The 12,406-nt window shown below is 39.0% G+C and overlaps 1 protein-coding gene across 1 annotated transcript; it reads right to left on the bottom strand.

Moving 5' to 3' along the window:
- Positions 1-22: 22 nt before the first annotated feature.
- On the bottom strand, positions 23-11,579 carry cd63 (CD63 molecule). Its single transcript, XM_061735314.1, has 8 exons — positions 11,426-11,579; positions 10,796-10,880; positions 5,218-5,406; positions 5,003-5,077; positions 4,808-4,906; positions 4,500-4,643; positions 2,157-2,240; positions 23-428 (listed from the first exon to the last, which is right to left on the bottom strand). The coding sequence occupies exons 2-8, from the start codon at positions 10,859-10,861 to the stop codon at positions 363-365; spliced, it is 723 nt and encodes a 240-aa protein (XP_061591298.1). The 5' UTR covers positions 10,862-10,880; positions 11,426-11,579; the 3' UTR covers positions 23-362.
- Positions 11,580-12,406: the final 827 nt, after the last annotated feature.

Genomic DNA, 12,406 nt, shown 5'->3' with positions numbered 1-12,406 from the left:
TTTGAAGTAAACTCAAAATGTATTATTTTAAATGGTCTTTAATAAAAAATTAAAACTGGAAATAAGCAAAACACAGAAACTCAACCCAAAATTAGATTCAGAAGAACGGTACAAGAAGAGAGAGATATGGGGCTTCCTCTTAACAAAGAACATGAACTAACATCAGATTGGACATTAACCTTTTCTAATATTAATATGCATGTACAATATAAAAGTGGGGACATTGCTCAACTATGAAAATATAACCAAACTATATAAGGGAGGAAAATGTTGCTGTGTTTAGTAGCAAGTTTATTAGCAAGTTGCAGAAAGAAGATCTCAGTTACTGTAGCCTGCCCAGTCAGCACCTACTCAGGTGGAGATCACATGACTTCGTAACCACTGCGGATGCCTCTCATCAACATGCAGGCGAACACAATGCCCATTATCTGAAAAGAAAAAGAGAATGCAGAATGTTAAATAATTGGTCCTTCGAGATGAACCGATATTTTTTTTTCTTTCATAAACTGTCCACAGTAAAATGTGTTGGGTGACATACATCCACATACATCCACTCTAGCTCCTCGGGGGAAATGCCAAGGCCAAGGGATCAAATCCCTTCAGAATGACCCCAGGTCTGCTCTGGGACCGCTGCCTGGCAGGACATGCCTAAAACACCTTTTTAGGGAGGCATACAGAGGGCATCCCCACCAAATGTTCAAACTACTGGCTTGTCTCGATGTGGACGAGCAGCGAATCTAGTCCAAGTCCCTCTTGAGTAGGGGAACTTCTCCCCCACTCTCTACAGGAGTCCTACGCAGGACACTCACTTCAGCAGCTTGTATCCATGATCCCATTTTTCCAGTCACTACCCACAGTTCATGACCATAGATGAGAGTCAGAATGCATTTCGACTGGTTAACAGAAAGCCTTGCCTTTTGGCTCAACTCTCTCTTTGCGACCACAGACCTATAGAGTCGCACCCATCCTTCTGTCAATCTGCCATTTCATTCTTCCCTCACTTGTGAACAAGACCTCCTCCACTTGAGGCAGCACCTCATTCCTTACTGGGTGATGGCATTCCACCCATTTTCAAGGGAAAACCAGTCCAGACGACCTGAAGAAGCCAACAGGCCACACCTTCCGCGAAAAACAGAGACATAATCCTGAGGTCACCGAACCAGACCGCCTCCAGTCCTACAAATCCTGTCCATAAAAGTAATAAAACCGAATTGGTGACAGAGGCCAGACCTTATAAAGTCCCACTTGCACTGGAAACAAACCTGACTGAATTGAGGAAGTGGGTATCTAGTAGCAACAGTTAGAGTCCCTTCCCCAACCCAGAGGTACAGGGACGCTAACCTCTCATTTACTGGGGATAACCAGCGTACAGGCTCCTGGCCGGGGGAATAAGTAATCCCACTTTGGTTCAGCACCTCTCACTACGGGCAGCCCTCGAGTGGAACAAGGTCCAGCCACTCTTGAGAAGACTGGTTTCAGAATCCATGCTGTGTGTTGAGGCGGGTCCAACTATATCTATCCCAAACTTTACACACAAGCTCAGGTTCTTTCACCACCAGAGAGGTTTGAGTCCATGTCCCCAAAGACAGCTTCCACGTCTGAGGGTCTGGATGCCGAGTCCCAAACCTTCGGCCACCAACTGCCCTGCACAGCCCTTCACTTATACTGCGTCTCTTGCAGGAGGGCGGACCCACGGGTCCAAAAACACAGGTCCCCTTGGGTCCGGCTGCCCCCTGGCCACCAGCCCCCCCCCCCAAGGCCTGGCTCCAGGGTGGGGGCCCATTAACCCATGTCTGGGCAAGAAACACTGTACACCTTGCTTTAACTTCTTTGTATGTTTGATGGCTTGGATTTATGGTGCAAATATAACAGAATGTTATTTGCACCCGGTTTCATTTTTCGAAAGCCAAGCTAGAAAAATCTCACAGGACAGAAAGAAGATGAAACCACTGGAAATAATCATTTTCACCACTGCAATGGATAACATTTTGCATTTGACCAGCGCAAAACACATGAATTATACAAGCTCTGGATGTAAAAAGGTTAAGTAGAGATGCTTAGTTGAATATTAGCACTTCTAGAATTTTTTGTCATGTTGCATTCTTTCATGTAGCAGGTGTTTTGTAATGCAAGATGCTTTGATTCGTGTTACTTACCTGCAACAAAGCAATAACAAGAGCAGCAACTATCACCCACTGAATGTTTTTCTTCAGGGCAGCCTCAATCACATCATGACAACCCTAAAAGAAAAAAAGAGAAATACATTCAGAATGAACCTGGAAACTGAACTGACATCATTTAATTGTTGGTTTATTTAGGTAATTTGCCCAGACAATTCTGGCCTGCTACTGTACCTACATGTGCATTCAAAACAATTTAGTTCAATTCGATTCAATTTCACGTGTATAGTGCCAATTCACAACAGACATCTCTAGGCTCTTTACACTGAAAGCTTCAAAGTTTACTAAACTTTCAGAGCTTCTGCATAAAGGACCACACTGCATCTTGGGCCGAAAAAAGAAAAACAACTTTAAAGATACAACAATTGTCATGTAAAAGTGCAACCTAACAGAGCAAAGCACAGATGAAAGAAAAAACTTTAACTTTAACAGATGCAAATTAGAGTCAATCACTCAACTTGTCTAACAGAGCTTATTAAAACTTTCTGACAGAGGCAATATTCTCATGAATACAATATCACGGAAGTTAGATGGTTGGTTGCAACAGGTTCAGAGCTTCGATCACATCAGGGGAGGGGGAAACCTCCAACCCTCCAAACATCTGCATAAAAACTTTTAATGTCCAAAAGTTGATCATTGTGATTATATTTATGTCCAAATGTTCATTTGAAAAGATTCCTGTTTTTCAGCTTAAGCCAGCTTTGATTTAGTTGAGGTTGAGTGCAAAATATTGGTGCATACTTAAAATTAAAGTGTTAATGCAACCAAAGTCATTTGCACTATATTTGTACTGTATAACTGGATTAGAATCGATAAGAGGATCGATAAGGAACCGAATCGGTAAATTCTTAACAATTCCCATCTCTAATCATGAGTGTTTTTTTTGTCATAGAATAACATTGTTATGTGACTGGAGTCATGTTTCTGTCCAAAATGTACATTTCATCTACGTGGAAGGAAAGCTTGTGTTCAAGGTTCTTGAGATTTAAACACTTTCTCTAGCAATGATTTGATTACACTGCTTCATGCCCTTAACCAACAAATTTCCATGACTTTTCCATGACTTTCCCATGACTTGGCAGCAAGTTTCCATGACTATACATGACCTCTAAAACATCAATGACTGCATTTACATGCAGTCAATAACCCTTTTAAAACCCGAATATTAGCAATAACCCGGTTTTGGACGACCATGTAAACACCAATAACCCTTTTGAATAACCTGAATATGAGTGTTCGGGTTTTTAAAAACCCGAATATGAACCCTGGGTTACTCCTTTTAAAACCTGAATATTCGGTCATGTAAACGCCAAACGGGATATCCCCATCAAACGGAATTTGTTTTTTGTGCATGCTCTTTTTGCAAGGAATCTTGGTCTTTTGAGTCCAGGACGTACTTTTAAACATGGAGAAACGCAAGACCACGCCACACTTTTGGAGTGAGGAGGAGACTAATCATTTTATAAATTTAATGAAGGATATGAACATTTTGGGATTTGTAGACGGTAGAAAGTAAGGGAATAGCAAGATATACAAGAAGGTGAGCGAAAAGTTGCACAAGCAGCATTTGTTTTCAATTTGGATACAGGAAGAAGAAGCGGAAATGACGGGAATTGCGTCATCACGTTCTCCGCGCGTTGCTGGTTTGATCCAGATATCCCAAATGATGAATTACCATGTATACAGGGATAACCCTGTTTGCTCACGCATGGAAACGGAATATTCTGAATGTTTCAGTAACCGGAATATTAGCAATAACCCGAATTTTGACTGCATGTAAACGTAGTAGTATGAATGAAATATAGGAATAAAACTATGTAAAAAGTCACTACAGTGGAGATCTAATGACAATTGTGGTTTTGTACAAAATAAACATTTGTTTAAACTAACACTGATATACCAGCAATATGTTGTACTATATGTAGTATATGTTTTATAGTAATCTAATATAACTGTAATAACTGTAATAACTGTTGGAGAATGTGGTCACTCGATCCGATCTGCATAATGTGCAAGATGCTAGACACGTCACGCGTGAGAACGCGCAAGACTTTTTGATACGAAATATTTATTGGTCAATTTTAAAGCTACCTTATAGGTTGTTATTACTAAATGTTATCATTAAGTGAGAAAAATAAATTCCATGACTTTTCCAAAACTTTTGGGGTGAACTTATTTTTCCAAAACTTTTCCAGGCCTTGAAAATGACATTTTCAAATTCCATGACTTTTCCAGGGTTTTTCAAAACGTACAAACCCTGCATAACTCATTAAAAAAAAAATGTTAAAATCAAATGTAAAGATCAGCTCAGGGTATTACCGTCTGGTACACTTTGGTTTTGTCTGCCATGGCCCCTTTTCCGCAGTCTTTAGACACATTCAAGCAGCACGAGTCAGGCACTGTGTTGCCGTCAGGGTCAAAGTTCCTCCAGTCAGCACTGCTGTTCACCCCACAGCACTTCCACTGTAAATGAGGACAAGCAAAAGGATGTAACTTTGGGTCAACAGATGGTGCAAAGAATAATAAAGGTTTGGCAGGCAGAGGCAGAGAGCAGGATGCAGCAGTGTTATGAGAAGGTGTTGTCAGGCTAAGTAAACAATTATCATGTGACTTTATACTCAACTTACATTCTCTTGCATACCATCCACGGAGGCTTTGAATTCAGCTGTGCCATTTTTGTAACTGTTGATCATTTCAGTGAGGCTATCCTGGACGACGGTAGAGAGCTACATGGGAGACACAACATGTAAGACAAAGTTCAAACAGTCCTTCTGCTTGGAAGGTCTTATGTAGTACAAGAAACAGTAAATGTATCTGCTCACTTTGTTTCTGAAGACGTATCCAGCGATTGCTGCAGCGATCTCAGCAATGATGATCAGTGACAAAAGGACGGCAAACTGGTGTAAAAAGGAATTCAAAATATTACACATTATACATTTTCAATAATCATATTAACACATAGTAATTATTATGCTAGATATATTATATGTAATAACATTATTTGATGTTTTCATGGAGACTGTGCAGTGTGGATTACCGTGGTGACCATGCAGTAGTTTTCCTTCCATGCTCCGCAGCAGCCGAAAAAGGCAATGAAGAAAATCAATACTCCAACTCCGATGAGGACGATGGGAGCTCCAGAGGCTGATGCATCATTGATCATGAAGGTCTTGTGCAGAGACATCTGAACCATGATTCCCACGATAATCAACGCAAGCCCACATATCTGGACGGACAGGAAAAGATTAGTTTAGTATTCAAGGATACATTTCTACAGTCTTCAGGTCAAGTAATGCAAAAGTGAAAAAGCAATGTTTCATATAATTCTGTGGAGGACAAGAGAGGCTATAGAGGGAATGCGCATGACGTCACAGATGCGTCATCATAGCGGGTTACGCCCACTGAGTGTCAGAAAGACTGAGTGGCAGAAAGACTGAGTGTCAGAAAGACTGAGTGGCAGCGTAAACTTTCAGTTTGAGCAACTGGAAAACATCTAAAATGGGAAAGAGCTGTTGTGCGATCGACTGTACTCATAGATTTAGCAAGAAATCGGAGTTATCGTTTTACAGACTGCTGAAAAATAAGCTTAAGAGAGACAAATGGATCACTGTAATTCACAGAAACAACTGGATTCCAGGCACCGAAACGTGTATTTGTGGTTCCCATTTTGTATCAGGTAATGTTGGATTTTTGGGTAGCTAACGTTAAATGGTCAAATCATAAAGTTCAGTGTCCTCATCACTTTAATTTGCCAACAAATCCTGCCTTGAAGTCGGACCAAGCGTCAAGACTTTTGTAAGCCTTCAAGCTTTGCTTCGTGTATTTCCCCGGCGTAGAAATTAAGTACATATAAATATCAGGAAACTGGATTCGTGGCCAAATATTAATGTCCATGGACCACTGGTTCTTGGTAACTGTACGGGTCACTGTCAAATCCAACTGACGCTAATTTAAGCCCATAATCTGCTGTTATCCCGTCTTCTCCACAGTTTCCCTACTAGTGGCAGCTGTTTTTGCCACTCAGTGCGAGTAAGGGGGTGTGGTTCAGTGGGAAAGTGACGTCAATGCAGACCCTCTATAGTAATGTATATCTTAACAACACGTGGATACTTTTAGAACTATTAGGAAGTTCTTCTTTAGGTGACATTTTTGTCATATGGTTAGATTCAGATATGAATGACTCAGTAAACCACAATGAGCACAGCTCAACGCAGACACAAGTTGCAACATTCTCCAGTTCCTGGATGCAGTGAAGGATAAGGTGATAAAATCCTGCTTTACTGCTATGGGTGTGGGACAACATTAGCTCTTTCACAAACATTGTGTGCGTTAGTTGTTTGGTCATGATCAGCTGAGATCACTGTGCTCTTAAGCAAACAGGGAACTAAATTCCCTTTACCAGCCATGTGAGACAACCCAACATGGTTGAGGTCTGAGGACAACTTTAAAGGAGACAAACAAGGACCTGTTTTCTAAAGCTGACACCGTTTTCTGAGATCTTAGGTGTCACATGTGCATATGGACATATTTTGGTCCGGGTAACAGGGAAAAAATGTACTAAAGCTTGTTTTTCAAACAGGTCTTTTATCACTCACAATGCAACTGATTTTAGAGGATGGAGTGATACACTTCACTCCCTGTCTTTCACCCAAAGAGAGCTGCAAAAGACTTCAGCTGATCCCCTGCAACCCTAAGTAGGAATAAGTGGGTACAGATAATGATGGATGGATGAATGTGAACATGAGTCATAACCCTTTTAAAACCACTTCAACTGTGTAGGTGACTCATGATCACATGTATGTCCATTGTATGAATGAATAATCATTCTTTCAGCTTTACTGGAGGCTTGTACCTCATCATGAGTTCACACAGAATACTAATAAGTGTGAAAATGAACTCTGGTATGACACGTTAGTGAGTGTGTTTGGATTACAAGATGAAGGAAGTTAGAATAAGGAATGGAAAAAGCTGACCACAATTATCAAGTATTGTATATACTTATGTGTCATCTTTCAAAAATGCAGTGTCTTTTTCTGACTTCTGACTACATACTGATAAAAACTATTATCACAATTTCCCCCCCTAAAAATACACAAAATGTGAATAATATGTTTATCTATACACTAATATAATTTAGCAGAGCCAGAGCTGAATTATTTAAATCAGAAGTTTAGCGGCAAAAGTAAATTCAAAAGTATATTTATTAGAGACTATTTTGACATTTGCGGGTTCAGCCCCTCAAATGTGAAGTTTGATGACTTTTTATAAACATCTCTTATCTGATTATTATGTCCCTGGGGGCAAAACTACTACTTCTTGGCTTCCGGTGTAATCAGCAAACATCCTGAATCTGGCCAAGAACTCCTGGTTGGTATGCTTGATATTTTTTGATGTTATTTCTTTTTTTAAGTTTATAAAAATCTAAGCATTCGTCACAGCTTGGGCAAATGGGATTGGCCACTACAATTTCATAAAGCTTATGATACCAAACATGATTTCCCTTGCCAAGAAAAACAACATATTCAAATGCAGACATCTGTTCAGAGATTATACAGACTACCGGTACATCATTAGCTTTGCTCTTGTGTGTTGGACGTAAACACAGTGGACCCTGGAAACCTTTCTGGCCTCAGACTACTTTTTTTTACAAATCATATCTTTGAAAATAATATGAAAATGAATTATCAATCAAATTTAATTTGTATTCCACATCCACATCTATGTTTTTACTTGTACTATTGTTGAAGGCTGGAAATAGCTGAAAATATGGCTGGAACTTCAGAGTTAAAGAGATCATCTTTCCATCAAATGTTTGCTGGTTTAATCCAAGACTTTCCCAATTCAAAAGTTGAAATATCATTGGGCAACGTTCTGAATTCAATATTGGCCTCCAATGTGTTCCTTTCTTATAAGATTGACATTAACATCCGCTAGAGTAACGTATAAGCAACATATTTTTGCTAATATCATTCATAATTTCACTGCACTATGTGTGATTATAACCTTTTATGCCTGATATCTCACATGTAATATTTAGATAAGACTTCAAGTTCTGTCTTCTCTTAATTTCTTACTCCTTGTCTCCTTCCATCATGTTTCTGTCTGTCTTCCCTTGTTTCTCTCTGTGTGTGTTTTCATCTCTATGGAATAATCTTGGTTCCCTGGTTGGGCTGGATCTCATTAATCATCTCCAGCACCAGATCTTCCTCAGTCTCTCTTTGCTAGATCACTTGTTTTCCAGCGATCAAGTAACACTGAGAACATTTGGATCTGTATCTCAAATACCGTTTACCCCTGCAGCTCTGCATATGTGTTAACCCTGTGCTTTCTTCCCCTCAGAAAGCTCCCATCATTTTGTCATGTGCTGCACTGCTGGCCAGCCTGCTCTCACCCACTCAGCCTGGCATTCAACCTCCCCGCTGATCATATGTCTGCATGATTCATCCATATTAAAAAAAATTCTGTCAATAAATCTCTGGAGTCAACCACTCAACTTGTCTATTTTTGGTTTCAGCTACCAGCCCTTTGTGACATAAACCTCTTTATGACCTGACAAACATGTGACAGTGTAAACAGATATATCATCACAGGAAGTAGCACTGAAGGTAGCAACACGAAGGAAATTCCCCTCAACTCCAACAGAGAAACCCTCAGTGACTAGACACTTTTCACTCTTCTCTACTGAGTAAATTCTCTATTTTTCTTAACTCATTTCAAACAGCAACACTGGGATAACTGCTCCAGTTCCAACTTGTCTCACCAATCCAGTTATATTTATGGAAACTTATGTAACAGATATTTCTGTGACTTTGGATACCTGTAACATGTATACCATAATCAGAAAGGTTTCTTATGTCAGCGATGTTACATCCCCGGCTGCAGCTGAGGACCTTTCTTGTTGTCTACACCAATGTAAATATTTGAGCCAGGTTCAACTAGATGACAAATAGTTGATAATGGAAAATATAAAGGAGCGAAGAGAAAAGGTAAACAGTCAAACAGGTTCCCTGAATCCTGGGGTAAAATGTACACAAAAGAAAATAAAGCTCTGACGAAATGAAACTATTTCTCTGATTATTAAAAAGTGCGCTTCATTTGCTTTTCAAGTTTAGGTAGTGTCCAAAATGTTTTTTCCATGTCAATCTACTGATGACAGGTGTCCACACTGGGACAAACAAGATTAGTTAATGGCATGTAAACTATTCTCCGTAATAATCCATTTCTGTTAACTCATAATGTGTAACAAATGTCCTATGATTTCAAAATACCTGATATTTCATCTCAACAGACAATCAAACTTTAGCGTTTATTACCGAGTACTCAATATAAGTGGCTACCAATAATGCTGCTGCTGTGCTTCTGTTAGTTATTCGGTTACTAATTTATCTCACAGTGGGAGCATTTATTTAGGTTCCTGTTACTTTATAGTTTTTTTACAAGCACTTCCTGGTTAAACTGTGTAGGGCTGAAATTTGTGTTTAACTAATCAATTTGCAAAAAAAGTCTCATATTTCTGCACTCCCAGCTTTTCCAGTGCGAGTGTTTGCTGGCTTTGTCTGTGAGGATTTTTTTTTTTTTTTTTGTGGCAAAATCAACATCGTCACACTGTTGGTGTAACAAATTAACTCTCCAGACAGGAGAACACGCCAACATTTCTTTCTGTTTTTGGAAACAGCAAACGTATTCTGTTTAATCTCGAGCCTCTTTTCATGGAGTTTAGCAACTCATCAATGGATTTTGTCGTATACAGGTTATGAATAACAATTTAAAAAATGTTTTCACAGAAAAGAAGATCATTTCTGACATAGACTGTATATAAATAAACATGTAAAATCACTTTATATCTGTTTATATCTACATTATAGTGTATTAAAACGTTTGTATGTTTGTGACTACTCAATAGCAACACCAAAAGTAAAGCATTAGCCGCAACACTTTGTAATTCGTTAGTTCCTCTTCTCCTGTATGAAATATGCTTCATTCGTGCTCAGAGTACACTGTGCACACCACACTGTTACGCTACTAGTGCAACTGTGACTGGGAAGCAGCAAAAAATGAAAAGAATATTTGATCTGGATGAGTCACATGATTCTGCTCCCCTGTGAAATCCTGTCATAAGGTTAACATTCCATCACCACCTCAGAAACACGCAGACGGGGTGAAGGGTTGCAGCGTACAGTTAACAAACAGACATTCAGCAAGGATTTAGGAAGTTTACATCAAGGGGGGGGTGTCTTAGGTTCTGTGACTCTTTGCTCATCAGCTGATGATTTCTCAAATGATTATATGCTGTATAATAACATGACAGTACCGTAACAAAGTTGAATTACATGCTCAGTCACAAGCTCACACGGAAAAAAAAACATGTACACAAGTCCTTGGCTGAACCTCCAGACAGATAAGATCATTTTTCTTGATAGAAATGTTTTGAGTTTTTTTTTAATACATTACATAACCCCTAACCTCCTTTTACTGCTGCTTTTTGTCCAGCAACCACAAAACCACCTCATGTCAGAGAGCTTTTTTAGGGTCTTTCCATAGACACTCAGCTACATGTTTATTAGAAACTGGAGAATAAAAAAAGAAACTGGAGAAGGGAACTGACTGCTACTTACCCAGAAAATTAAGTTGAAAAAGAAAAGAAGATACTTGACACATTTCATTCCCCCTTCTACAGCCATGGCTGAGGAAAATCCGGTTCTGTAAAAAGAAAGAAGAGTCACATTAATCAAAAGATAACACCACAGCAGCTGTAATATGAGGAACAACAGATCTGCAGCACAAGGAAGTTTGATACACGGTGGTGGGACAGGTTTTAATTAAGACTACAGACATGAAACAAGACTTTTGAAGTAAAAACAACCAATGTAACAAATGTAAATGTATTCTATAGCCGTTGTGTGTGTCTATAGTGACGGATCCAAGTGTTTTTGAGGAACAAGCATCAGTTTCTGCTGACCGTTAATCACCTCAACAACGACAGCTTTGTCACGGATCAAATTACAGCAACACCCACCAAATCATTCAATCTCTGGGTCTCTGAAGTAAATCGGTCGCGTATGAAAACAGTTTTTGTTGTGAACGTTGTTATGGACGGTTCGAAAAAAGTGTAAAACAACAACCCTTTTTTCACGCCTGTGATGACATACGTGGAGACGGTTAAGTTCTCACAACAAGTTAAAAGCCAAAAGGCGGTTGGCGCTGAAAATAATATTTTCAAATTTCGTTTGTATTTTGGTACTCACCTTTAAGCAAAGTATTCCAAACCCTGCGAGAGGGAAGACGGCCGTGTGTGTGAGTTTGAGAGACTTGTGTCGGCTCTAACACCTCTCTCTCCCAGTCTCTCCGCCTCTTCACGCTCCGCGACTTCAAGGACTTTTGTCTCTGTGCTGCCTTCACGGACCCTCGTTAAACACAACTCTAGTGTCGGGCATGTCCAAACTGTTCACTGCTGTTGGAGATGAGTGGATGTACGGAAGAGTATTAGGGCCAGGAGAAAAAAGACGAAATGTCGAAAAAAATGTTGAAATACAATTTCGAGAAAAAAAATAAAAAAGTCGAAATTTCGCCTTTTTTCTCAACATTTCGACTTTTTTCTCGAAATTATACTTCAACAATATTCTCGACATTTCGACTTTTTTCTCGAAATTGTACTTCAACATTAATCTCGACTTTTCGACTTTTCTCTCGACATTTGGACTTTTTTCTTAAAATTTCGACTTCACGAAATTTGGACTTTTTTCTCAACATTTCGACTTTTTTCTCGACATTTTGACTTTTTTCTCAACATTTCGACTTTTTTCTAGACATTTCAACTTTTTTCTCAACGTTTCGACTTTATTCACGAAATTTTGACTTTTTTCTCGACATTACGACTTTTTTCTCGAAATTCTACTTCAACATTAATCTTGACTTTTCGACTTTTTTCTCGACATTTCGATTTTTTCAGGACATTTCGACTTTTTTCTCGACATTTCGACTTTTTTCTCGACATTTCGACTTTTTTCTCAACATTTCAACTTTATTCACGACATTTCGACTTTTTTCTCAACATTTCAACTTTATTCACGAAATTTTGACTTTTTTCTCGAAATTGTACTTCAACATTAATCTCGACTTTTCGACTTTTCTCTCGACATTTCGACTTTTTTCTTAAAATTTCGACTTTATTCACGAAATTTTGACTTTTTTCTCAACATTTTGATTTTATTCACGAAATTTTGACT

Source organism: Cololabis saira, chromosome 12 (genome assembly GCF_033807715.1).
Source record: "Cololabis saira isolate AMF1-May2022 chromosome 12, fColSai1.1, whole genome shotgun sequence".
NCBI lineage: Eukaryota > Metazoa > Chordata > Actinopteri > Beloniformes > Belonidae > Cololabis > Cololabis saira.
Note: the sequence above shows the minus strand (reverse complement) of the source record. Positions and strands in the feature narration are given on the sequence as shown.